This window comes from Amborella trichopoda, chromosome 12 (assembly GCF_054954075.1).
Source record: "Amborella trichopoda isolate Santa Cruz 75 chromosome 12, AtrichopodaSantaCruz75HAP2 v2.0, whole genome shotgun sequence".
In the NCBI taxonomy this organism is placed as follows: domain Eukaryota; kingdom Viridiplantae; phylum Streptophyta; class Magnoliopsida; order Amborellales; family Amborellaceae; genus Amborella; species Amborella trichopoda.
Window position 1 is genome coordinate 10,653,989 of NC_142347.1, and position 26,631 is coordinate 10,680,619.

The 26,631-nt window shown below is 36.1% G+C and overlaps 2 protein-coding genes and 1 long non-coding RNA gene across 14 annotated transcripts in view; 1 reads left to right on the forward strand and 2 right to left on the reverse strand.

Moving 5' to 3' along the window:
• Window positions 1–1,569: 1,569 nt before the first annotated feature.
• Window positions 1,570–25,918, forward strand: CGLD27 (DUF1230 family protein (DUF1230)). 7 transcript variants are annotated; one of them, XM_088852888.1, is made up of 8 exons: window positions 1,570–1,954; window positions 2,828–3,028; window positions 11,094–11,171; window positions 11,399–11,492; window positions 13,937–14,032; window positions 23,229–23,264; window positions 25,368–25,543; window positions 25,631–25,918. In XM_088852888.1, exons 4-8 carry the CDS (start codon window positions 11,418–11,420, stop codon window positions 25,791–25,793), a joined length of 546 nt encoding a protein of 181 aa, XP_088709014.1. In that variant the 5' UTR covers window positions 1,570–1,954; window positions 2,828–3,028; window positions 11,094–11,171; window positions 11,399–11,417; the 3' UTR covers window positions 25,794–25,918. The 7 variants fall into 7 exon arrangements, with proteins under 7 accessions (XP_088709014.1, XP_088709013.1, XP_088709015.1 ...); XM_088852887.1 differs by having other exon boundaries at window positions 2,876–3,028; XM_088852889.1 differs by lacking the exon at window positions 11,399–11,492.
• LOC148779435 (uncharacterized) lies at window positions 4,614–6,006 on the reverse strand. The gene is made up of 3 exons (XR_016045332.1): window positions 5,496–6,006; window positions 5,261–5,379; window positions 4,614–5,171 (listed from the first exon to the last, which is right to left on the reverse strand). It is a non-coding gene; the product is annotated as an uncharacterized LOC148779435 (long non-coding RNA).
• LOC18431816 (Chaperone DnaJ-domain superfamily protein) overlaps window positions 22,386–26,631 on the reverse strand; it is a 41,955-nt gene continuing 37,709 nt past the window's right edge. For 4 of the 6 annotated variants that reach the window (XR_016045328.1, XR_016045330.1, XR_016045326.1 and 1 more), the window contains one exon: window positions 25,925–26,212. Coding sequence is in view for 2 of the 6 variants with exons in the window: in XM_006841931.4 (XP_006841994.3) it covers window positions 26,068–26,212 (145 nt within the window). In the remaining 4 variants the exon portion in view is untranslated. Of the gene's footprint in view, window positions 22,649–25,924; window positions 26,213–26,631 lie in introns of those variants that run through there. The other 2 variants (XR_016045329.1, XM_020665728.2) reach the window with 1 other exon arrangement.

Genomic DNA, 26,631 nt, shown 5'->3' on the forward strand with positions numbered 1-26,631 from the left:
AAACATTCAATAAACTCCACCGAAAGTCAGGATTGGGCCACACAAAACCAACCATCAAAAAGTTGTATTAGTCAAAAGTCATTTAAACCCTACCATAAAACAACCTTAACAAAAATAAAATAAAATTAACAACAAACTTAAACTAAATTTCAAGAAAAATTAAAAAAAAACCCTTTAAATAGAGTTCAAAAAATTAAAATATTATTCAAAATTTATGTAAACCCTACGTTTCGATAGATCCTAACCCCTTTTAGATCAAAATCCCTAGAACATTTCTTATTTAAATTCAAAAAACATGGCGGGTCTCGACTCTAACGTTAACTCGAATATTTGGACCTTGATTTCTTCAAATTCTGATTTAATTGAACAAATTGGAATAAGGCTTTCATAGATCACTGGATGTTTTGGTTGAGATTTGAGAAAGAGAATGCGGGTTTGTATATTAGGATTTATGAAAGGAATAATTTTTGTATTAAAAGCACGAGAAAAGGAAAATCAACTCTGAGCTTGATTTTGATCGATTTTGGATCGATTTATTCATCAATCAATCAGTGGAGGTGGTTTAATACAGAGCATATCCGATTATTGATAAACAAAAAAAAAACCTGCTAAAATGATGGTTTTAGCAAAAACCCGGCCAACTCTCTCGAGTATCGGCGAGACTCGACCTGGGCAAGTAATAGATCTGATTCGACTCAGCCAGGTCCGAGTGTTTTCTGATCGTGGTGCAAAATTGTCACCAAAAGTAGTTTTTCGATCCGGAGACCACAGTTATTCGATCCAAATACTTCACAGTCATTCCACAATTGTTCCCTGCCTTAATGTGCAGCATCAAACGAATGTTCCCAACCATGTGATGATGCAAACAAGAAAGACCCGATAAATTCACTAAAAACAATAAAGAAAAGAAAAAAAAAAAAAAAAAAGTATAAGTAAAGCCTCACCTTATAACTGATCGAAAATTACAATTCGAACGTTGGAAAAGTTTTAAATCATTATAGTTGTGAAAAAAAAATTAGAATTTCAAATTTAAAAATAATGTATATTGCAATAAATCATCCGAACCACATCCATTTCGCCCTAAAATGATGTGTTCACAAGATCTGTACCATTTTCTTAGTTTTACTATCGCTCATGAAAATTATTGATTTTAAAGCGATATTTCTTATGCCAAAAGTGCTTTTGGAGATGAGGCGAGATTTGATTTTGGCCTTAAAGAAACTTCATTAAAAAAGACAGTTGATGCCTGCACCACGTAACATGTATCGCGGTACAATTTCCACCCCTTATCTTGGGGCTGTTGGCTAAGATTCGTGGAGCAAGTTTGTGGGTCCCACCAAACAAAGGAAGCAAGCACATCCAACGAAGAAGCCAAACCAATGGACGTTTCCCACGTGTCGGGAGGTGGCACGCATGATGTCACCATGCTTTGGCAAACAGCCGCAACACTCCCCTGCTCTCAGCCACACCTGCACAAATCAACCATAAACTTCTCTCTTCTTTCTCTCTCTACAACAAGATTTTTTCTCTGAATGCAGATTAAATTAACCATAACTTCTCTCTCTAAAAGAGGATAATTCTCTCGCTCTTAAAGAGAATAAGGATGCAAGCTTCTGGCATCTGAGTTCAGATTAGGGCTTTGGGGTTGCGTGATCCTTGACACAGTTGTTGTTTTCAAAATACGTAGGAATTGATTAGGGTTCTTGAATGTAAAGACATGCTCAGCCTACAACCATGTGCTTCTGTAGGCGCTAGCTTTTTGAAAGGAGATGGTCTGAGAAGACACAAAAGGGATTTGGGTCGGGATCGTTGTTTCGAGTTCATTGATGTGCGGCGACTGGTAAGGTTGGGATGGAAACATGTGAAGGCAGTGAATGATGAGAGGGAAAGGGGTTTCGCAGGCCAGAATTGGGACCCTGGGCTGGAAATTGAAGTTCCTTTTGAACAGAGGCCAGTGAGTATTTTTTAAAGTTCGCTCTCTCTCTCTCTCTCGCTCAATTGCAGATGCCTGTGATTAATGGGGTCCCTTTTGCTGTTATTTTTTGTGGTATATGGGTTTCTTCAACATTAGCTAGAATAGTATTCTCCTTTACCAATAGTTGGGATTTCTTTTGCATTATTATTTGGACATATTTACGTCAAAAGTATTCTCCCAAATATTATGCGCAGGTCTGTCCCCCACTTTTTTTTTCCTAGTTGGCCCTCAGAATTGGTTTTAAATTTTTTAGAAAGTAGGGTTGTGACCCATTCTTTAGGTCACTTTGTGGCCAGTCATGTCTGAAATATTGAACTGCCCTTTAGTGGGCTGTTCAGTGCGCTGTTCGATGTTGGAGACATCAGATTAGTCTAGAACTTAGTGTTAATCTCCCGGACCAATCTGAAAGTTATGTTAATTTCCCAGGCCAATATTTCTTACATCAAACCGACTGGAACTTTGGGGCAGTCCGATATTTCCGACCGGCCCCAAAGTGACCTAAACATAGATCACAATCCTATTTTCTAAAAAAATTAAAAAATAAATTTAAAACGGTCTTACATTGGTAACATCAAACTGAGGGGCCAGCTGGAAAAAATAAAAAAACATGCATGAGGGACTCACCTGCTTGTAATATTTGGGAAAATATGGACCTTTCCGTATATTCCCATTACTTTTGCATACCGAGGTATCCAGGATTATACACACCTGGTTATCATCTTGGAGATTTCTTTTGCATTAGTTTTCTTTTGGGAAATGGTTTTGGTTTGTCTGCTTGAACCATTCTTGTAACTAGTGAAAATTTAGGGCTGGATGCAGATTAGCTCAATAATGTGTTGCATGCATATACAGCTGTTTGCCCAGGTAGTTGCTATGCTTAGAGGATGGTGTTTGTGTTAGGTGAATGAGTACTCATCTTTGAAAGATGGGCCCTTATCTTCCTGGGCTGAGCTGAGTCCACTGCCCTTTTTCCTTCGTCTTGGGGGCCTGTGGTTAGGAGCTTTTACAGTTCTTGGAGTACCAATTGCAGCAGCAAGTTTTGAACCCTCTAAGGTACGTATCAGATGAATGCATATGAAGTTTCTAGGGAGCTGTTTTCCTAATTCATTTAGAGCATTGATGCCTGCATATGGTTAAACTGAGTTTATTACTGAAGAGAAAAGATGACATGTCCTTGAAGCAATGCAATTCAAAATCTTCTTCTGCCCTGCATGTTTTGGTTTTATGAACAGAAATCAGAAAGGTAGCTGAAATTATACACTGTTCTTGACATAATCATTTATGTAGTGCTGATTGGTATGTTAAGTTAGGGTAACAGTTAGATGTCCATCAAATGTAGCAAATCGGTTTTCAAATGAGAGTAAATAGAAATGCAATTTCTCAACATACAAATGATTTAGTTACGCAGATTGCTAGCCCCAGTAGTTCTATCCAACCATCCACATAGACTACTTGCATGTGCAATAAGCAAATTCCAACAAATTTCTTGATGCAAGCTCTGATACCAATTGATGTAGAGAGATGCTAGGAGAAATAACACCAGAAAAATAGAAAGAAAAAGTTGAGAGAATATACCGTCTCTCAAAGTCTGTAAGGGAATCCACCCCAAAAAAAATCTCTTCACGAGAATAAAAGAATATACTTTCTCTCAACGTCTGCAAGGGAATCCACCCCAAAAATAATCTCTTCACGAGAATAAAAGAATATACTCTCTCTCAAGGTCTGCAAGGGAACCCACCCTAAAAATAATCTCTTCACGAGACTAAAGTTTATTAACTTATTCATCTCTTTACTATGAAGGGAAACGTCCCTTTAAATAGATTAAAAAAAAAGAAAAGAAGATAAACAACTGACTTTCCTATTTTCTCCCCCTTATCCTATTTTCTCTCATCCCTACCTTCTCTTTCTTAAATTCACGTGCCACCCACGTTTTACCCATTGTTGAAAAGATAAACCCCACGTTTTACCCAAAGCTATTGTTGAAAAGATAAACCCCTTAGATCTAACCTTATCCTATTAATACTCCTAAACTAACCATATTTAACCTTATCCTATTTATACTCTTAAACTAACCACCCAATTGATAAATATCAATTTATTGACGTACAAAATAAATTTCCACCTAATTATCCCTACGCAGCTCTTATTATTAAGTTAAAGATAAACTCAAAAATCCTAATAATAATAAAAAATTAAATTTTTATTCTTTGCAACATTCTCTCGGGATTGAGAGAAGCTCGACCTTGAGCTTGAAGTCAATCACCATCTGCTAATTGGTGATCAGTGTTTTAAAATGTGGGATGCGGCTCTGATGCGGTAGGGGGCCGATGCGACGCGGATGCGGGTGCATAGTAATGATGCGGTCAATAAATATAAAAAAATTCTAAAAAATTTTAAAAAATAAGTTAATGCATAGAAAAAATATGAAGGTGATATATGTGATAGTAGGTATTTTAGTTTAATGATTAACTTCAAAACTATTAGCTGTCGGAGATTCTGTATCCAGTTATCCATTATCTCCTGATAGAAACTAAAAACGTGAAACCAGATTCATAAAACATTCAACAATCAACAACCATAAGCACAAATTTGCACCATAAGCACAACTATAATTAAGCACAACCATCAACAACCATAAGCACAAAATAATGATATTACAAAATACAAATCAAAAGTCAAGCTCAAGAAGAGTTAATAGTTAATAACTTAATACAATCATCCATTTTGAGAATCAATTTTAAAATTTGAACTTCATTTTTTCAAATATCAATCAGACAAGTCATCTTAAGAGTCGTCATGCACATCATCAATATCATCCTCGACGGCCTCCATATATTCTTCTTCATCGGTCTCCTCTGATGCAGCTTCCTCCTCGACCTCTGAAGCTAATGTGCGAGTGCGACTAGACCCAGCAGCTCCTCTACTCCTTTGTGCTCTAGTGTTACGTCGATCTTCTTCATTAGCCCATGTTGCTAGCTCGACATCAAGCTATATAAGATCCTCACCTTCAAAACACATGCTCTTGTCTTGGATCCACGGTTCACTCACTTATGGAATCACCATCAGCTTCAAATAATTGAATAGGGTTGAGCTTCGTGCGATTTTCATACCTCTCCCTAAGTCGCTCGTTATACCCCACATAAACCAAATCATTCAACTTTTTCTGCTTCAACCTATTTATTTATTTTGTATGGAGCTGTGATAAAAATTTGAAATCAGATAAATTAGATTTTAGATTAGAAAGTTGAAATTCAAGAAATAAGGATTAAGGAATAAAGGACTTACATGCTCAAATGTACTCTAATTGCGCTCACAACTAGATGAGCTACATGTAAGATTCAACACTCGAATAGCGAGACGTTGTAGATTTAGTGTTTCGCTTCCATATAATGCCCACCATGCAGCTGTATAATATTTTACAATTTAGAATATAGTTAAAAATTAAGGGTATAAAATAAACAATGGAATTATACATAAAGTAAGAGACAAGTAAGATTATTTTTGGGCTTTTGGCCTTTACCTGGATCTGTAGTGTCCCTATTTCGAGAGGCAATATCTCTCCCAAAGTTTCCCAAGGCTAACTTAAACTTAATCAATTCATGGCTCTGGATCTCATCCTGGATATCTTTGTTGGGCACCAACCTCTCCAGCATATCTAAGACACCATTTATTACACGATCTAACTCAATGGATGGGTGCTTGTAGTGAAGAGATGGGTTTAGAAAATAACTGGCTGAATGGAGAGGCCTGGGAAGCTGGGTATCCCATCTCCTATCAATAATTTCAAGTATAGCCTTGCGCATATTTTCATCGTCCTTTAAAACGTCTTTTATTTTAGTTCTTGCCCTAGTCATTGCCTCGTGTATGTAGCCCATGGCGGGCTTCGCATCACCATCAAAGAGTCGAAGCACTCTCACTAAAGGGCGAGCCACCTCCAATACAATAATTATTTGACTCCAAAAAGATGTATTCAGAATAATTTTTTCAGCCTTTCTCCCATCCTTATGCTTTGACCATTTGCTCAGACTCCATTGCTTTAAAGCAAACATGGTCCTCAAGGCACTTTTTTGCTTGGTTAGGCATGGAAGAGTGAGAAATGACGTGACAAATCTAGCGATACTCGATCTCACTAATTCTCTCTTCTTTGTAAAAGGCCTCATTATGCTTATAACTATGGAGCGATTATAAATAAATCCAACAACAAACATAACTCTTGAAATCACCCCACAAAATAAAGATGTTGTACCTATTTCTTTAAGCATAAGATTAACATAGTGAGCTGTGCAAGGAGTCTAAAACATATGCTTCCTTGTCAAAGTCAAGAAATGCACAGCTGCAACATAGTTGGCACCATTGTCAGTGATAATTTGTACCACATTTTGCTCCCCAACAAAATCGACAATCTCATCCATCAAGCCACATAAGTATGTACCATCATGTGACTTGTCTGATGCATCAATAGACTTAACAAAAAAAGTACCTGTTGGGCAATTAATCAAAAAATTAATGAATGCCTTTGATTTCTCATCGGACCAACCATCACACATAATAGTGGCCCCATATTTCTCCCACCCTTCTCTCTAAGAAATCAAAATTTTATTCACATCAAATACAACATCCTTCAACAAGGGCTCCCTAACCTCATGTAGTGAAGGAGGAATAAGTCCTGGGCCATATTGCCCAATTGCCTGGACCATACATGCAAAACTATCTAGAGTTATAGTATTAAAAAGAATGTCGGCCATGTAAATCCACTTTGCAATCCACTTACATACCGACTTCCTTTGTTCTTTCTTATATTTATTTCAATTGTGGTTTGTTTTGTTTTTTTCTTTCTCTCCTGAATTACAATTTCGGGGCTAGGGGTGAAAAAAGAATCTATTGGCCCCTTAGAGAGAGGTATTCTTCTCTCAGCACTACCACCAATATTTATAACCCTCTCTCTTGAGGTTGGAGTATGAGTACCCCTTTGCCTCATGGCAACTTCAGACATATCATCATCATCAGCATCATCAAATAATTGTATATCATCAAGTAATTCCTTTCTTTTCTTTTCTTTTTTCTCTTTATCTTTTTTCAAACTATCCAAATATTCTCTAATCTCCCTTTTTATATCATCTGTAGCTTGTGGGCATGCTCTTACATTATCAAAAATTTTGGCGAAATGCTCTTTTTGTCGAAAAATACCACCCATATAAGTATTTCCACAGAGCAAGCATATCACCCAATTTCTATCTTTCAGATTTTTTAGTTTAGCATATTTCCAAGCCGGATCCTTGTTACTAGAAGATTGGGAAGAAGACATTGCCCCAAAAATAAGTATAACAATATCATTGTACACGAAGGAATAAAAAGTTACCGACTTTGTGAAGTAGTGCTCGATTTCTTCACGGCGTCTGAAATCCCCAATTTCTTATCACAAATTCTTAATATCCCCAAATCAACAATCAAAGGCATCAAATGAACATCCAAGTATCAAACAACCGCCAAATCGAAAATTTGGATGAAAAAAAAAATTTTGCCAAATTTTTTTTTTCCTAGATTTGATGCAAAAAAAGCCACAAAAGTCGCTGAAAATCTTCGTTTAGGGGGTATAATAACCCCCCAAACAGTTTCCCTAAACTTTGAAAGTTCAAAAAGACCATTTTGCCCCACCCAGAGGGGCAAAATCGATAATTTTTCAGCGAAAAACAGATGCCACATGATACGGGTGATGCGGCCATGATGCGGGATGCGGCCTGATGCAGCGCATATGCGGCCGCATCTATCAAAAGCGCATATGCGCCAATTTGCAATGCAGATGATGCAAGTGCATCCCGCGACGATGCGGCCGCATTTTAAAACACTGTTGGTGATGTAATCCGACCCTGCGTCTCGACACCTTTCCTTCAATTTCTTCAAGGCTAATTTCTTCTTCAATGTCTTCAAGACTAATGTAAGACTCTTTGCCTGCAACTGTGTCCCAGGAGTAATTGTTGAATAGGAGCTTGGGCTGATTATTACGAACTAGGAATGGATCCATTGCCAAAGAAGCACTATATTCAATTGATGAATACCCTTGACCATGAAATTTTGGGAGATCGAGTTTAATACTAAAATCTCGTGGTTGCTTTATAGGATGCGAATCTGGCCTGTAAATTTTTTCGTTATGCTCGAAATCTACACATTGGGTTCGTCGTGGAAATACTGGTGCAAGATGAATGTGGCTATGAACTGGTGCAGGATGAATGTGGCTGCGAGCACCTTCTTCATGATGAAAATTGTTCTCCAACCGTTGAAACCTCTGATCCAACCGTTGCATCCTCCGATTCATGTCTTGATTCATCTCCCGTATTTCAGTTCGAAAATCCTCTAGGCGTTGTATCTTTTGATTCATCTCACGTATTTCAGTTCGAAAATCCGCTAGGGCTTTAGTCAAAATTTATCCCTAACGATCATCCATAGCCGGAGTAGGATCAGCTTGACTAGCGACATTGTAAACTCTGGACGCTTTTGGTGGCATTGTAAACTCTGGACCTAACTTTCTCTCTGGATCTAACTTACTCTGATACCAATTGATGCAGAGAGATGCAGGGAGAAAATAACACTAGAAAAATAAAAATAAAAGGTTGAGAGAATATACCCTCTCTCAAAGTCTGCAAGGGAATCCACTCCAAAAATAATCTCTTCACGAGAATAAGAGAATATACCCTCTCTCAAGGTCTGCAAGAGAATCCACCCCAAAAATAATATCTTCACGAGACTAAATTTTATTAACTTATTCACCTCTTTACAATGAAGGGAAACGTCCCTTTAAATATATTAAAAAAAAGAAAAGAAGATAAACAACTGATTTTCCTATTTTATCTCCCTTAACTTATTTTCTCTTATCGCTATCGTCTCTCTCTTAAATTCACGTGCCACCCACGTTTTACCCAAAGCTATTGTTGCAAAGATAAACCCTCATGTTTTACCCAAAGCTATTGTTGCAAAGATAAACCCTCACGTTTTACCCAAAGCTATTGTTGCAAAGATAAACCCTCACGTTTTACCCAAAGCTATTGTTGAAAAGATAAACCCCTTAGATTTAACCTTATCCTATTTATACTCTTAAACTAACCACCCAATTGATAAATATCAATTCATTCACGTACAAAATAAACTTCTACCTAATTATCCCTACGCACCTCTTATTATTAAGTTAAAGATAAACTCAAAAATTCTAATAATAATAAAAAATTAATTTTTTCTTTCTCTACATCATTTCTAGTTGAAGATTATTCCATATTTTAGTCTTCAAGTCACAGTTTAAATAAGGAAAAAGTTTATATAAGTTTGCAACCTTAAAATGTAGAATTACAGATGCACCTAAAAATATATGTTAACGGTGGGAATGGAGGGTGGGACGTTATGTTGAGGCATCTGCCCCTAACCATTGATGCCCTAACCCTATTTCCCATTATTTGAAGGGTGTGGTTTCTATAAGGTTGCAACCTTAAACTATCCAATTAAGGCGCACCGCTAAATATTATCATAATATGTAATTTTGATGTAAAAAATTCTTAGGATTATATCAAAATCTATTTTCATATTCAATTATAAAATTTTAAACTCTAAAAGTAGTTAAAATCAAGCAAATCTATAAACACATGAAAATATTGAAAATGGACGGTCTTGATAATGTGTTGAAAGATGCACTATTTCTTGCACTCAAAATCTTATTTTTTTTCATGTTCTTATATCTCGATATCGAGATGATCGATTAGAAGGTTTTTCAATATTAAAACACTTCTTCCGATGGATTTTTTATGTGCATTTGAAATACTACATTCTATTTAAAAATAAAATAAAAATATTTTTAAAAATAACAATATTTTAAAAATAATTCGTAATAAGTAAATTATTTTGGTCAATTTATTTCTTGTAAATTATTTTTTTGATATTTTTATTAGATTATCCTATTTTTGAAGAACACACACCTAAAATTTCAAGTTATTTGGATTTGTAAAAAAAAATTAAAATTAAAATACGAAATGAAATCGTGACCGTCAGATCAGCCTAGATTCAATCTGGGCCATTGAGCTCATATGAATATGAACTCATATGTTGATATGAGTTAATGGGCTATTCTCAACATCTTCCATATATATATATATATATAGAGAGAGAGAGAGAGATTCAAATAACATAATGTTAGAATATAAACGACATAAAACTAGTGTTCAAATCGTAATTTCTTTCTTTATTACCCCTCTATGTCCAAGGTTGAAAAATTACTAAAATGCCCCTACTTGCTCAAAGGTCTCTATTGAAACAAGCACAATTTGGGCAATGTTTAAACAATTTTTGTGGAGGTACTTGGGTCAAAGGAATTGGATAAAGTAACCTGCATAATACTAAATTCATAATAGTTGACCACTTCAATAATTTTTCAGTTGATTTGACCAGTTTAGTGATACTTTCCCTAAAAAAATACCTCCAAAACTAATAGGGTCATAATAGAGGGGTGTGCTAGCGGCATTTTGCTCAATATGCCCCAAGAATTTGAATCGGGTAGCGTCGAGGGAAAGTTGTAAAATATAGACTCCCTCCAAAATTTTGGTTGGAAATATCTGTAAGGCTCTTTTTAAGTCATGATGCTTAAGGTGCATCTTGAGTAATATGCAGTTAATATGTATCGGAAAGGCTTATAAGTTTTTATTAGTGTGAGTTTCATGCATGTGTATCAATCTGAGATCATCTTGTTGTAACCCAAATGTGCATGGCAGATTAAAATTTAAGTTGCCATCTGGGTCGATGTTTGATCTTTATAAACGTAGAAATTGTATAGTGAAAATGTAAAGCTTACTCCATGTTAAGTTATGACCTTACACGTTGTTGTAGTTGGTGATGGAACTTAGTTCTCCTTTCAAGTGCAGCATATGAACCGGAAAAGATGCAGATATTTCATATATGTTGGGCAATACAAACTGTGATGTACCATATGTATCATAGAAATTTACGTTACCTTTTGTGCATGAAATTTGGAGAATCAAGATGATTATTGACACTACAACACATACATTTTTTTTGTGAGAAAAATGCACTTGTTTAAACTCTGATGGCATGACTGACGAATTGCTTCTCTTCAACATTTCAGGAGCCTCTGAAGTTTGTGCTTGCTGCTGGAACTGGAACTCTTTTTCTAGTTTCGCTCGTTGTTCTACGTATATATTTGGTATCCGCTTTTTCATGAGTATCATCAAGAAGGCCCGTGTAATTAACAATTTGTTTAAAAACTTGACTATCATAATTTTGATATTCAATTTTGAAAAGACAATATTTTAACAGATGTGATATCAAATTTAATGACGAGATATTCTAAACATCAAAGTTCATTTCCAGTCAATCCTTTTCAGTTGTTATTGAGTTTTAATCTAAGTGAATATGGCTATTGGGTCGCAGAAGAATTTGCAATAAGTGGATGAGGTTGCACACTGTTGCATCTGATGTTACTACGGAAAGTAGAAGTCATAGCTTGAAGTTTCTAACACATATGGTGAGTATTTTCATTGCATCAATTTAAACTGAAGCAGCAAATATATGAACAGTTGTAAATGTGAATCTTATGAGAGGATTGCATCTTCAATCTCCACAAGCACCGCCTTGACAAGTCCTCAGGAATGGGTAGCCATAGGATGAATCACAAAAAGAGCCACATCACCTGAATTTGGGTGCATATTGGATGAGAGAGACCTTGAGTATATTGGATATGTACCTATATTTTGATGTTATATTTGAGGCTGACCTTATGGATTGGCTGAACATCAAAGCATCTTTGCAGAACATTTTGTCAAACTTTTGCCTCTTGGAAGATAGTTTATGCATTTCGATGGATGAGCCCTTGAGGTCATGCATGCCAGCCACTCTGCTTCTATACTCTCTCTTGTGCATCTGGATTCCCTTGATTAAGCGTTTGAAAAAGTTGGAAACAGGTTCATGTGGAGTGAAGAAATGGCTAGAATCCTCTTAGTGAACATGAGAGTGTCTGAGTTAAGTGTGGTTTTGGGTAACTGGGGGATGAGTTCTGTGATATACAACCCGAACCAGGAATACTGTATGGAAAACTGCAGTTTGTTATTAATTTGTACATGAAAAGCATGTCTAGCTCAAATCAGTGTGTCTGCAGAAGAGGTGGAGGTGCAGTATTGGTTCCTCAGATGATTGGCTGGCTGGCAATTTTCCATAATTATCTCTGCTAGGACAGTGTCAAGTATCGCGAAAATGATCAAATTTATGACTGGATCATAGTTAATGGGGTCGGAAGCAGGACCTAGAGCAGGATTGGGATCAGGAAAACGGGATTGTGAAATGCTAGAAGACTTTATGGTTAAGAGTATGGTCCATGAATTGCATTTGTTAGGCATGTAGATCCCCAAATGTTATGGATCGATATTCAAAACTTTTGGCGATCTTGAACACAACCTTCTGAGGAGATTGCTCCTAACCTTAAAGAGTATATACAGTTTAGGACTATATAACCTCGTTAAAGTAGGGATCGCTTTATTCATGACCAACAAACAATGTAACTATTTTAAAACTATGTTTATGCTGCTTGTTAGCTTAGAAAATCATCAGTTTGGTTGTTCTCTTGATACTTAGGTTTGAGAAAAGATCCCTAACAATATGAATCGGGGTTCCTAGCAGAGGGTACCGAGACCCCAAAATTTCAAAATCAAGATCCCTTTCTTAGAGTGCTAGACCAACTCCCCCTTTACACACACAAAAGAAATGTTGGGAGATCCCAGCAACTATGGGCTACACCATAGCGTGGAGTTTGTTTCAATAAAAGCTAGGATTCTTAAGCTCCTATTAGGAAATAGATAGAACAGCTATTGTGAAAAAGCATATGCAGAGGTTGGCTAGCCAGATGGAACCAGCTTGGACTTCCTTTGGCTTCTTTATGATGAGATGGATGTTATTTTCTGTTCACGTCCTTGTCATATATGTTCTTCTCTGCAGTTTTATTGAGAATCAAGCTGTTATGGTGCTTGAGCCCTCTGGCATTCTTCTACAGATTTTGGTTGGTTTTCTGACAATAGCAGAATCTAGAATAGGAGTTTTCCTCCATGTAGTGGGATTTACATTGATAGTAACTATAGGCTAGGCCCAACCTCAAAATCTCCCTATGCACTTAAAATATTTCAAGAAAAAATACCAAATCCCCCTAATGAATCAGAAGTCAAAAGTGTAGCCATCCAAATTAGTTTCCCAATAAATGATATAAGTCTGTTAGCATGGACAACTCGATTTTGGTCTTCTTTGAACTTAACCAATTGCAACTGCCTTGAGACAATTTGATTGATTGCATCCATGTGTTCTATTAAGAAGAACTAACATATTATTTGATGTTTTACAAGTGTTAATGACCTAATGCTATCATGAAATCCATTACTTTTGTGGAAAATGCTGGAACCCCCCCCACCCCCCCAGCCCAAAAAAGAGAGAAAAAACAAACAAGGAGGTTCTTGTAAAGTGTACCCCTTGAAGGCTCAATTTATCGTATTGTTTTGGTCATTTTATGATAGTTTTATTTTTATGTGAATAAGTTTCTTCCTTTTGCATTATAAACACATTCACTAGGACAGTATGGAATAGTTTGCAACAACTAACTGACATGACCATATTATATTGAAAAATACGCTGCATGCTTAACTTTGTCAGGAACTGATTCAACAGTAGACTCTCTCATAATCCAAAGAAGGTTCGGAAAATAATTTTTAAGCTCTTGAAAAGAGATTTCCCTTTGGGAGATCAACCATCAATGCTATATTTCACTCATGTTGTTTCAGAATATTAATTTCAACAAAAATAAGTTCCCACACAACAGATTTTCAAGACACATGTAGTTCCGGGATGCCTTAGTGAACTACTTTGCTGCTCAGATCTTTATTAAACTGCACCAGGGTAACCATTGATGCAGTATCTCTTGTTTTCTGTTAGGGTTGGAGTTATGTTGGCGATAGGCTATTGTCTGCAGTAATTCCCTATGAAGAAAGTGGATGGTACGACGGACAAATGTGGGTCAAACCACCAGAGGTAAGTTTAAAATTATAATCTTTGCTTGACTATGCACTTCCTTTCTTAGAACATATGACCTTCATGGATTTGTTCCCTATTCTATTCAAAGGACAACTACAGGTTTCTATATGTGGATAATGAAAACCTAAGAGAAACAATTGTTTATCTAAATACTCAAATATCTAGTCATGGATGCCAAAGCGGTCAAGTAATATGTTTTGTAAGTTTATACTCCACTAGTAATTCCAAACTGCTAATGTAGTAGTGTTTGAGGTTAATGTATTGATTATTTGAAGACACACACACACATATATATACATGTATGCAAAACTACATGAAGAGACCATGTACTGCGTGTATAAGGAGGTCACAATAACTTTTGTCCATCAGATTTTAAATCGTGCAGTTACAAGTGTCATTGACTAGACCCAAAGTTCAAAAAATAATTTCTCGAACTTCATGCCACACCCAATCCATCCAATTGAACATCTAAATGCTAGGAGTGATCACCACCTCCTTGTAAAAATGGTAAATACTCTCATATATATATATATATATATATATATATATAAGGGAATGATATCATGTCACCATGTCATTATAATATAATCAAACCACACTTCTAAAAAACTATTTTTGTGGCATTTATATGGCCCCAAATTTAGCATGCACACTCTCATCGTCTCAATAATTAATTTATAAAAAAGATAAGATTCAATTTCCATTCTTGATATGGTCAAAATGAGTCCCCTCTAATATTGGATCCAGACTGTCCATTTGGTAAATCTCAAGATCTAGGCCTTTATAAACTCAAAATCATTTTTTTCTTTTTGAACATTGTTAATCTAATAATAATAAAAGCTACCTAAAAAATTTGGAAATGTAAAAAAAGTTCTCCTAAAGCCTAGATCTAAGCATCTCACTACGATGTACGACCTATATTAATTGAGCTAAAAAAGCATCTTCTAGGTATGTTTTTTCATATTTTGCTTTTTTTGTGATTATTTATTAGAATGGAAAAAGTGTCTACTTAAAAGTTGGAACCAAACAAATAGACCCTAACATGATGTTTGAAGATTGTTTCATTATATTATTATAGAAACATTGCATGAAATCATATATATATATATATATATATATAATCTATTTTTAACGCCCTATAAAATCCTATAGATTACATTTAGAAAGTGGTATGAATTGTTAAAATTTCTAAAGTTGCCCCTATCATTATTCAACGTTCATAAAATAAGTAAAGGTATTTTTATCATTAAAAAGGGTATTTGTTGATATGTTCATTAAAAGACAAGGGTAATTATGCAGTGAAGTTCTACGTACTTTATTAATATAAATGAGTTTGTCTTCTAGTGAATATTTCAAATATGTCATTCTCGAGATAACAAATATACCCTTTGTCTTTTAGTGCATATATCGACATTACTCTTTTCAAATGACAAAAATACCCTTACCCATTTTATAGGAAAAAAAATGGGTAACTAAAGTAATTTGGACAGTTCACACCCTTTTCTATATGTAACCTATAGGATTTCATAGGGTGTTAACCCCCCCAATACCCACACACACACCCACACCCACACCCACACCCATACCCATACCCACCAAGTATCTAAGGGAGGTCTTGACTATGCCAAGGGAAAGAGTCTAAAGCAAAGACAAGGACCCACGTCGAGGCCCGTCGAGCGAACCCAAGACACACACACAACACATATGATATTCTTTCTTTTTCTTGAAATGTTGACTATATATTATATATAAATAAATTTACCTATTTGCCCATGAGTAGAGAGGAAGGCAGCCCACAAGTCAGGTGCTTCGCAACTCAAAAAATTATGATCCAAAGAATGATAAAAAAATATGAAAAAAAAAAAGAAAATATAAATAGTGAGGGCTACCCACAAGATGGGAGCTTGACACTTTCGGATTTACATAGATTTACATTTCATTGAGAGAGATGAGAAGATTTAAGAAAGAAGAGAATTTGGAGAAGAGATTGAGGGGAGCGAGAGGGAAATCAAGGTAAAGAAAGAGGGAGAGAGTGGCATGCCCACTGTCAATGGCAAAAAGTAAGCACAACAAAAGAGGTTAAAAAATAGTAGAGGATGGAGCTCAACACTATCAAAGGGAATGGGAGTCATGGAACTTGACGGAGGTAGAAAAGAAAGAGAGATTGGGGGAGGGGGGGGGGGGGGGGGGGGGGGGGATTGCGGGGTGGAGATGAGAAGAAAGTTGAAGAAAGGAAGAGCAAGAAAGGGATAGAGAGATTTGGGGAGGGAAAGCATAGAAAGAGGAGAGAGGTTGAATGAGAAAGGGAGAGAAAGAGAAGGGGAAGAAAAAAAGAAGAAGAAGAAAGGGTGAGATAGGCAGAGAGTGACTAGGAGAGAAAGTGAGAAGAGGAGAAAGGGTTGAGATGGAAAGGCAAGAAACATCAGGAAAGCAATATAAAGTAACCAGAAAAACCATAAGGACTATGTTGGGCGATGTAGTGAAGGGACTCCTTCAAGCATTGCTTGTGGAACACCTTCAATTGCCCCTTCTTTAGCCAAGTCATCAGCCGCCGCATTAGCCTCTTGACAGGTCTGACAAAAGGCGACTCCAAGATGTCTGAATAGATGAAATACTTGATCAATATACTGCAGTCTCCATGAGTGCTAATTTCTCCTCATAGCATAACCTATGACATTCTTAAAGTCCCCCTCCACTAAAAGAGTGTCTTTGCAATATGGATGGAACCTCTTCATGCCTAGAAGATCATCAGCCTTGGCCCAGGTGGAATCTTCTATTCCGACGTATCCCTAGAAAGAGGATAGAACATTACCAATCTATTCCCAAAGCGACAAGGGCGAGGGTTACCCAGTATGCATCAATTGAAGTTGAGTTTGATGGTTCTGTGGCTTGGTGGGATCCAAATAGTAGAGTAGGGAGGTTTGCGTGGGATGTGATTAATAATTTGGATGAGTTTGACTAGAAGTGTTTGTTTGAAGCCCCAAAAAAGGTTTGATTTTTAGCATACTCAGCAATAAATGACTTGGATCTATTCTTTCCCCTAAACTTGGTCTTGACAAGGTTAATATTGAATTCAAGTAATGTGAGGGTGATCTTGGTTGGATTTCTGGCTAGGGTTCTGACTTGTGAGGGGCAACATGATGTCCGTGGTTATTGAGATAGTTTAGGTAAGGAGATTAAGTTCTGGATAAGTAGGGTTTGGTAAATGTTGGGAGTAGGGGTAGCAATAGGCTGGGTGGCCCAGCCAGGTCTGATCAGCTCGACCTAAAGAACAAGAGCCTGGACCACAAAATGTGGCACAAGGGCCTGGCTGGGCTTGGGCCAAGGCTGGCCCGATTCGCCCCCCCTGGCCCCCTTGTTTCCTTTTATTTTTCTCATTTTATTTGGGCTGGACCCGCCCTAATATGACCAAGGCCGAGCCCGGGCTGGCCCAATGAAGAGTACGAACAGGCTAGGGCCAGGGATGGACTGGCCCCGTTGCCAGCCCTAGTTGGGAGTCATGGTCTTGGTACGTAAATTGTTAAAGCATTGAATAGGTTTGTGGGAGTGGATAGACGTGATAGAGGAGTGGGTTAAGTTATTAGGCGATTTAATGAGCCTAACATACCTACGGTCAAGGTTCAAGCGTGCAGACGCACCCACCTAGGTGGTTTGGGGGCTTGGCTGCCTAGGCGGTTAGGTAGGAACAATGTTCAAAAAAGCGGACCGCCTAGTGCCTAGGCGGTTTAGAAGGCCTGGGCGCATCGCCCAGGTCTAGGCGGCCAAACTGGGTAGCCGTCCCTGGGCGGCCCGCCTATGCAGTATGGAACCCACCTAGGCGGGCGCCCAACGCCCTTGCCTAGGGGCAGAATTTTTTTTTTTTTTTTGTATTAATTTTTTTTAAACATAAAGGGTTTGAAGGATGGTTTTTAGATTCATTTCAAATCTAAACCCACAAGAACCCATTTTAGAGAGAAATAAACCTCAAGTAAACTAAATTTTGTGACTTTCATTGGATCGAAGTGTTTCTCAAAATTACAGAAAACTGATCCAAACATCACCCAGGTAGATTTGATTTAGTTTTAGAGTTTTATAATCCTATTAGAGGGTGTTTTTTATTATTTTAGCACCAGAAAACATCTCAGAGGCACAAGTTGGAGCTCGAGCAATCAAAGTAAGAGCAAAATTTATGTTTTAGATTACTTGTTTTATTTTGAGATGTCTTTTTTAGGATCTAGTTGAAGTGGAGATCTGGATTGGAAATATGGATATAACCCGAATCCAAATGACAAAAACTGCATTTGATGCAATTTTTGTAAAAAAGATACAAAAGGGGGCATAAATCGGTTTAAGAAACATCTTGGCGGTATTAAGGGAGACCTTGCCCTTTGTAAAAATGTTTCTAAAGCTATCAGAGGGGAGATTAAGCAATATGTGAGTTTTGTAAAACAAAAACAGGAACAAAATCCTTGTCACTTGAATAGGTCTATTTCTGTTACTTTTAGAAGAAGTGATCCAAATTGGAAGTATGATTATAACCCAAAACCAAACGATAAAAATTGTATAAGGTGTAATTTTTGTGAAAAAGATACTAATGGGGGTATTAACCGATTCAAGAAACATCTTGTCGGCATTAAAGAGAATGTTGCTTCTTGTAAAAAGGTTCCTGAAGCTATTCAAGATGAGATTAGACGACTTCTGAATTTAAAAAAACCAGAAAATAATGAAAACAAGCCTCGTTCTATGTAAATATCTTCTCTAGGTTCTTCTAGAAGGGGTGATCCGGGTTGGAAGTATGGTTATAACCCGAATCCGAATGACAAAAATCGTATTAAATGTAATTATTGTGGAAAGGATACTAATGGGGGCATTTACCGGATTAAAACACACCTTGCCAGTATTAAGGGGGATGTTGCCCCTTGTAAAAATGTTCTTGAGACTACCAAGGAGGAAATTATACAATATCTGAGTTCAGGGAAGCACAAAAAGATAGAAAAGTGTAGAGCAGCCAAGACTCTTAGGGCCTCATCTGTACATACTAGTAAGAGGGAGGTAGAAGAAGAGGAGAAAGAAGCAGATTCAGAAAAAACAAAGGAGGATGAGCGTTATATTGAAGAGGGAGATGACTTTGATGATGATGGCCTCGATTCTGATGCATATGATGAAGCTTACCCTATTCCTTCTGATGATGTTGATGACTGAAGAGTAAAGACTCTTGGTGTTGAGTGTTGACTATTGTGTTTAAAGACTCTTGGTGTTGAGTGTTGACTATTGTGTCCTAGACTGCATATTTTTTGAATTTCTGTATAATTTATTTTTCTTATTTTTAGTTTCTAGTTCTACTTTCTAGTTTCTAGTTCTACTATCTAACTTTTGTGGGTACAGTCTATAGTATATCAGACTATCATTTTATGCTTGCATGGTTTTATTGTTTTAGCATTGTATTGAAATATGGATTATGGTCTTATGGATTATCAAAATTCTCTTCTCGACTTTGATCTTTTTTTTAATTGGGATTATGGTCTTATGGATTATCAAAATTCTTATGGATTATGGTCTTATGAATTATCAAAATTCTTATGAATTAATCATTATCGATCATCACTCATCAGTTTTTTTTTTTTTTTTTTCAACTGGGCTGCCTAGGTTCTGGGCGGGCGCCTAGGCGTTGGGCGGCCTGAACCCCCATGGCCGCCTGGGTGCCGCCTACACGTTAAGTCATAGTGTCTTTGAAAGCACATTGTGTAATTTTTCTAAATGTCTCTCGAAAACACCCATGGAGGGAAGCTAACTTTGAACCCGACCATCTAGCAAGAATATAGGAGCATCTCTAAACTTATGAAGGATCTCCCCAGGCGCTTCTCTTTTTCTGCAGTATTTTGGACGTAGTCCGATCTTTGTAATTGTTTTGTGTATGCATACGGCCTTCATTGTTACCAGCTCATATTTTTTGCTTAGTGGGCTACCCTGAATTGATGTATAGTGCACCCTTTTAGGGTGAATTTTTGTACTCCTTTAAACTCAATACAAATTAAATTTCTCCACAAAAAATAAATAAATAAATATATATATATATATATATATATATATATATATATATATATATATTATTAATATGTTTATAAATAACTGCCTTAAGAAAACATGTCATAGGATTTTTATTAGCAACATCACACATGTAAATATTTGTTTGTTATATGTCCGTCTATTGTTTGGCTTGTTATATGTCCATCCATGTCCAACAACTTACACATATAGAAATTTTGACGGCACACTCGTAAATGTCTATGTATTTATTTTTATTTTTATAAACAGTTGCCTTAGATGGACAAGTGTCTAGTGTTTATAAATATTTTTGTAAATCTATGTCCAACAACTTACACGTGTATGAATTTTGAGAGGACCATTGTAAGTGTCTATGTGTTTCTTAATATTTTTATTAACAAGTGCCTTAGATAGACAGATGTCTATGTGTTTATCAGTATTTTTATAAACTGCCTTATATGTCCATCCATGTCCAACAATTTACATGTGTAGAAATTTTGACAACACACTTTTAACATATGTGTTTATTAATATTTTTTATGTCCAACAACTTACACGTGTAGAAACAAATTTTGACATCGGGCTTTGTCTTTAGAGGCTACAATACCATCCTAATATTTTTATAAACAATTGCATACTTTGAGGTATTTATTTGTTTATTCATAGTTCCCTTGCCCAACACATCTAAGTCAGTACTCTTGAGAGCACATGTGTAAGTATTCATTTGTTTAATAATATTTTTTACAACACATTTATTCATCGTTCCCTTGTCCCACACGTGTAAGATTGAACCTTGTTCACTTGAATTTTAGCTCTTTTACTATGAGCATTACTCTTAGAATTGGAGGCTCAAGGGATATTGCCCAGTAATCAACCTTGTTCCAGCGACCGCCTAGGCAGCGCCTTCACCGCCTAGAAGCAAGGACGCCTTGGGCATCTGCCTAGGCCCCACGTAGGCAAATTTTTTAACATTGCCTGTGGTAGAGACTCAGCATCTTTTTGTGACAGAAGTATGAGCAATTTCAGCCAACGCATGCAGGCACTGAAGGGTGAAGGAGTAAGTTCAGTGGGTATTCGTAGGTTTAATTGAGTTCACAGATATTAAATGGGACAAGGGTGGAAGTTCTAGACCTATTGCAAATAGGACGGTGTCTGTTGGACCAGTAGAGGACGAAGGGAAGAGGTCTAAGAAAAGTAATAGGGAGAGGAGGAAAGAAGAAGGATAGGGAAGGAGAAGACGAGGTCAGAGTGTTGGGAGGTGATAGAGAGAAGGGGAAGAAAAGAAAGGAAGAGGATACAGAGGACAAGAGGTCTGAGGGAAGCAGAGAACAAAAGTGAAGAAGGTAGTACTGCAAAGGGACTAGAAGGAAGGGAGTAATGAGAAACGAGCAGAAAGGATGGAGGAGAGGTAAGGGAAGAAAGGAGCAGAAAAAGGTACGCATTGTATAGTTTTGAAAGCACGGGAGAGGGTAAAGAGAAGAAAGGGTAGAGATGCGATGAGAAGCAATTGTAGCCTTAATAGAGCGATGAAGAAAGCCATAACTTACCTATTTCAGAACACCATAGCCTAACAAATGACTATGAAGAAGAAGAGAAGGATTCTTCATGGTACTGCAGATTTTCAGAACTTACACATAGCTTGACCATTGAAATTTTCAAAGGTTCAGTACACTAACAGTGTTTGCTGGACAATAACAAATCCAACAAAGCAAACAGACAAAGTCAGGATATTATATTCTACCCACAAGGGCAACATTTATTCGTTGCAATTTAATGGCCAACTTTAGAATGATAGATTACTGACCCATCACATAATTCTAAATTAGATTTTGTCAGAATGACCCTAACTGAGCCAAAAAAGATTATTTCATATTTTTTACTACTATTAAACTATTTCTTAAGGATCAACCCTCTGAAGAATATCGGGTGAGTCCATTAAATCGGCTGATTCAATGGCACCTGCTCTTATATTTCATCAACATGTAAGCTGTTGATACCTTATGCTTAATTACACACGTCTTTGGTGTACTGAAGATGCCTATGGTTTGTGTTATGAGTGAGGGCATGCCTTGTAAGGCAATGGCTGGCCTAGATTTCAATTAATTAATTGTGAAAGAAAATTTTATGGGGGGAAATGTAGCTACTTCCATAATAACCAGGAGCACCTTTATATGATCGATAGAACTCTCAGCTATTTGTATTTCATTTGAACGGTGTCTGAATTCTTCACTTCACTGTCAGCACTGCATCTTTAATCCTAGACCCATTTGGAGGAGATTGGGGCAGAGATTAATGCAAAGAAATTTAGAACAATTTGCTGAGTCTAGAAAAATATGCCTTGCATTCACAGAACTCCATACATATGTAATTACATCTATTAAAAGAGATTTGATTGTCAATTCATCAGTAGCTATTTCTTTGAATTCTACAAAGGGTCAAACTTTTTAATGAAGGGATAGTTGGATAAATCTATATAAATCTTTCACTAGGACTAGAAGGGTACTTGTCGATCTGTGCATGTGAGTTCCAGTCAATTTATTGGAATGAACAAATATTGCAGGTCTTCTGGGAACTTTTCCCTCTACACTCCTGAAACCAGAAATTAATAAGTCACTTTCCAAAGCAGGAGATGAAAAGGGGAGAGATTTGCCACACGTTACTTACGATCTTCCATTTGAAAATAATCTGCCTAGTTTTAGCATATAATTGAATGAAACCTCGTTTGGCCTACCCAAGATCTCGACCTTGACCTCAAAATGAGAGAGGATGGACAGAGTCTGTGCATATAGCTGTATGCTGTAATTTTCCTTTTTTATATGATACAAGGTATGCAGACTCACAAATTTGCATTCATCAAATATTCTTGGAGATTTTATAGATGAAGTAAAATGCAAATGATCCCTAAGAAGTAATAAATTGTAGACATTCAACTTGGCATTAATTCAGACTGCTCAAGTACTTTTCTTTCCTTCAAATAGAAATTCCTGAAGATTTTAATTTCCATTGACAAGCTTATGATATTTAAGCAGGTAATTTTCTTGAAATGTGTACAAGAGATTATTGAATCCGAGTTTGATCAATTGAGTATATTAAAGCTTTTGAGTTTCTTTTGCCTTTTTGGTAAGCATAATAACAGTTGAGGTTTTATTTTATGATTTTTCCATCCCAGGTATTGGCTCGTGACCGACTGTTGGGTTCTTACAAGGTATTCACCAGTTCAATAATGCTTCATATCTTTATATATAATATAATATAATATAATATAATATATATATATATATATGGAAAAGTCTTCCTAACGTCTATAGGCGAAAATGAACAGTGACTTCGTCTATGCTTATCACCGTCCAAAGTTCATCGCACTGTCACGATTGTTCAGTAGTGTTTTATTTTTCATTTTTTTTTCTATGAATTGGAATGATCTGAAATTTTCAGATTGTGCACATCTTAGTGAAGAGCACCTAATAAAAATATGAAAAAAATATTTCGCAAAATATAAACTGACCAAAATACCCCCTTAAATTTTCAGGGGTATTTTGGTCAATTTATATTTTACAAATTATTTTTTTTATATTTTTATTAAATTCTCCTATTTTTGATGAACACACGCTCCAAATTTCAAATCATTCCGATTTGCAGAAAAAAAATGAAAATTAAAAACTACCAGATAACTGTGAACGTGCGATGAACTTTGGACAGTGATGAGCATAAGAGAAATCACTGTTCATTTTCTCCTATAGCCATTACGTAGTGTTTTCCATATATATATATATATATATATATATATAGAGAGAGAGAGAGAGAGAGATATAATAATAAGTCTTGACTAAAAATGAGTAATAATTTAAGTCATGCTCTAGTTGTCAAACTTTATCAGATGGTTAAAAATGTATGTTTTACATGTGCACTACATAATGGGGATGCACAAGAAAAAAATGTAAAACTCATATTTTACAAAATATAAATAACCAAACTACCTTGAAAAAAGATTGGGTAATTTGGTCATTTTAAATTTTTGAAAATATTTTTTTTTTTTATATTTTTATATTGTCATAATAGTCTCAAGTATATACTCCTAAAATTTCAGATTCAATTGATTTGTAGAAAAGAAATTAAAATTCAAATACTAACGCATTTTCAACCATCCGATTAAGATCGGTTGGGAGCATGGCCTAAACTATCATTCATTTTAGGTCAAACCTATTGTTATATATAATTAATTTTGTTGTATAGAATGGCAGTTCTGGCATACAATTGAAAATGGGCTCCCATGCTACAATCCAGCATAAATATAGTTAGTGCTAGATTATATTCTGCATCAGGAATAATTATTATAGATATCAGAGCACAGCCAAGTCAACAGTTCTATGTTACTAACTGTTTAAACATTCATAAAGAATGCCAAACATTCAGAACTAGGAGTCATTTATAGTAATACAGGGGCTTAAAGATGAAACTATCTTTTGCACACTATAAAATCATTTTTCATATGAACAATATCCTGAATGATTTCATGGTTGACTTTCCCTATTCATTCAGCTATTTTTTCAGTCTCTTGGATATTCTCTTTTTGTATGTGGGTGTGGGTGAAGGAGATGAGTAGTACGCGTAAGCAGAGAGATGTAAGCATGATTTCAGGTTAGCCTTACTCACAATTCAATTGCTCTTGAACATTTCAACCTGGAGTGGAAAAGATGATTCAGATTTATCAAGGTCGGAATTTTTGTTTCATTATTTTTTAGGGGGGAATTCATCAAAATAAGCCTAAGAGATAAACTATTTAGCAATTTTACCTGGTTCTTTTGATTTAATTTCAAAAGGTTCACTCAGTCAGAAAATTGTGAACCCCAGATACTTGTTCATTCTGACATAACTCCTGGATAGGTATGAGGCTGGATCAACTAATTCTGATTTAGGTTGACTAGATAAACTGGTTGGGTATAGGATTGTTAAATTGAACAACTAAAATGCAAGCTCAGAAACATAGACCCTGATATTATATGTGCATTTGGTCTTGGATCTTTGGTATTTTCCTTAGTTTCAAAGTATCAAGTTTTTCTATTTCAAAATAGAGTTGTACTAGGGAAAACACCAATGACATTACCAGTTCAGGTAAGTCTTACAACTAGAAATATATCTTGACACATTCATAATTAATCCAGGATTCCATGGAATGTTTTGTCATTACAGATTCCTTCGATCTTCATTCAAGTAGCAGTGGCCCATAATTATGGAACAAAACTCAACCTCTAAACCTGGTGTTTTCATCAATAAGATTTCAACATTTCTTTTGTCACTGCTCATGTAGGTAAAACCAGTCATAAAGCTGTTAAAACAGACACTTGTTGGTACTGGAGTGCTACTTGTTGCAGCTGTATCTCTTTTCATATTTGCCAATCCAGTGGAGGACTTCATACATGCTACTTTATCCAAAAAAGAAGACAACACAGGTGCTACAGTTTCAAAAATCAAGGGCAACATAAGGTACAAACTTAAATACAAAATTGAAAAATTTTCATCAGCACTTCAGGATTCAAATACCAAATCTCTAAGCTCTTATGAGTATTGCAGAAGGAAGGAGTTACTAAAATTGCCAGTTGAAGTGATAGATGATGATGATTTGGTGGCAGCAGCTGCTGAGGCTGCTGATGGCAGGCCAGTTTACTGCAGAGATAGGTTTTACCGAGCATTGGCTGGAGGGCAATATTGTAAATGGGAGGATCTTCTCAACTGAAATACAATTCAGAGTCTGGATATTTTTGTGAGCAGGATAGAATTTGTATTTTGTTATATTCAAACTTCTGAAATCAAAAATATTTTCATTTTAATTTATTTTAAGATATTTCTTAAGTTCTGAAACGACTCTTGAAAGTGGTAACCAGAATTTATTACCACAATCTGGAAATGTGGAACACTTAAGCTAAAACACAAAGGAGATTTTTTCTTATATAAAAAGAAATACACTTATTATACAGAATAACTATGCAGTAGGGCAGCTGGTTATCTGGCTATACAAGTTTCTTACACCAATTGAGAATACTAGACAATCTTGGTTCAATGATATCCTTGACTGTCCTTTTCTTGTTTCTTGCATCTTCAATATCTAGGGTTCTGTAAGCAATGGCCATTAAATACATGGCAGGATGGACTCTTCTGCATATTGGATTAAAGAAAATCTAACATTAAACTTAGTGTCATAAGTAAGATTGAAAATATAAGCTCAATACAAGTAGAGATACAGAGAAATATATGACAATAAATTTGGGAAAGAAATGTAGAGAAATGTAGCAAGTCTAGGCACATGATCCAGTCAAACCATCTCAAACTCGGGGCCTTATCAGTTGAGCTTGGCAGCGGAATGTTCCAATAAGACTAATCATTTCTTGTCATTGGATACTAAAGGTAGCAATTAAAATTTTATCAAAATCAACATAAGACTGCAACTATGTAATATTTGACCCACATCTTTTGATTTAATTTCAAAATAACCATCAAAATACACATGACCATGAGTTGGAATAATTTAAAAAGAGCTAATTGTTAAATTGTTGAAAAGTTAGGTGTATTTTGAT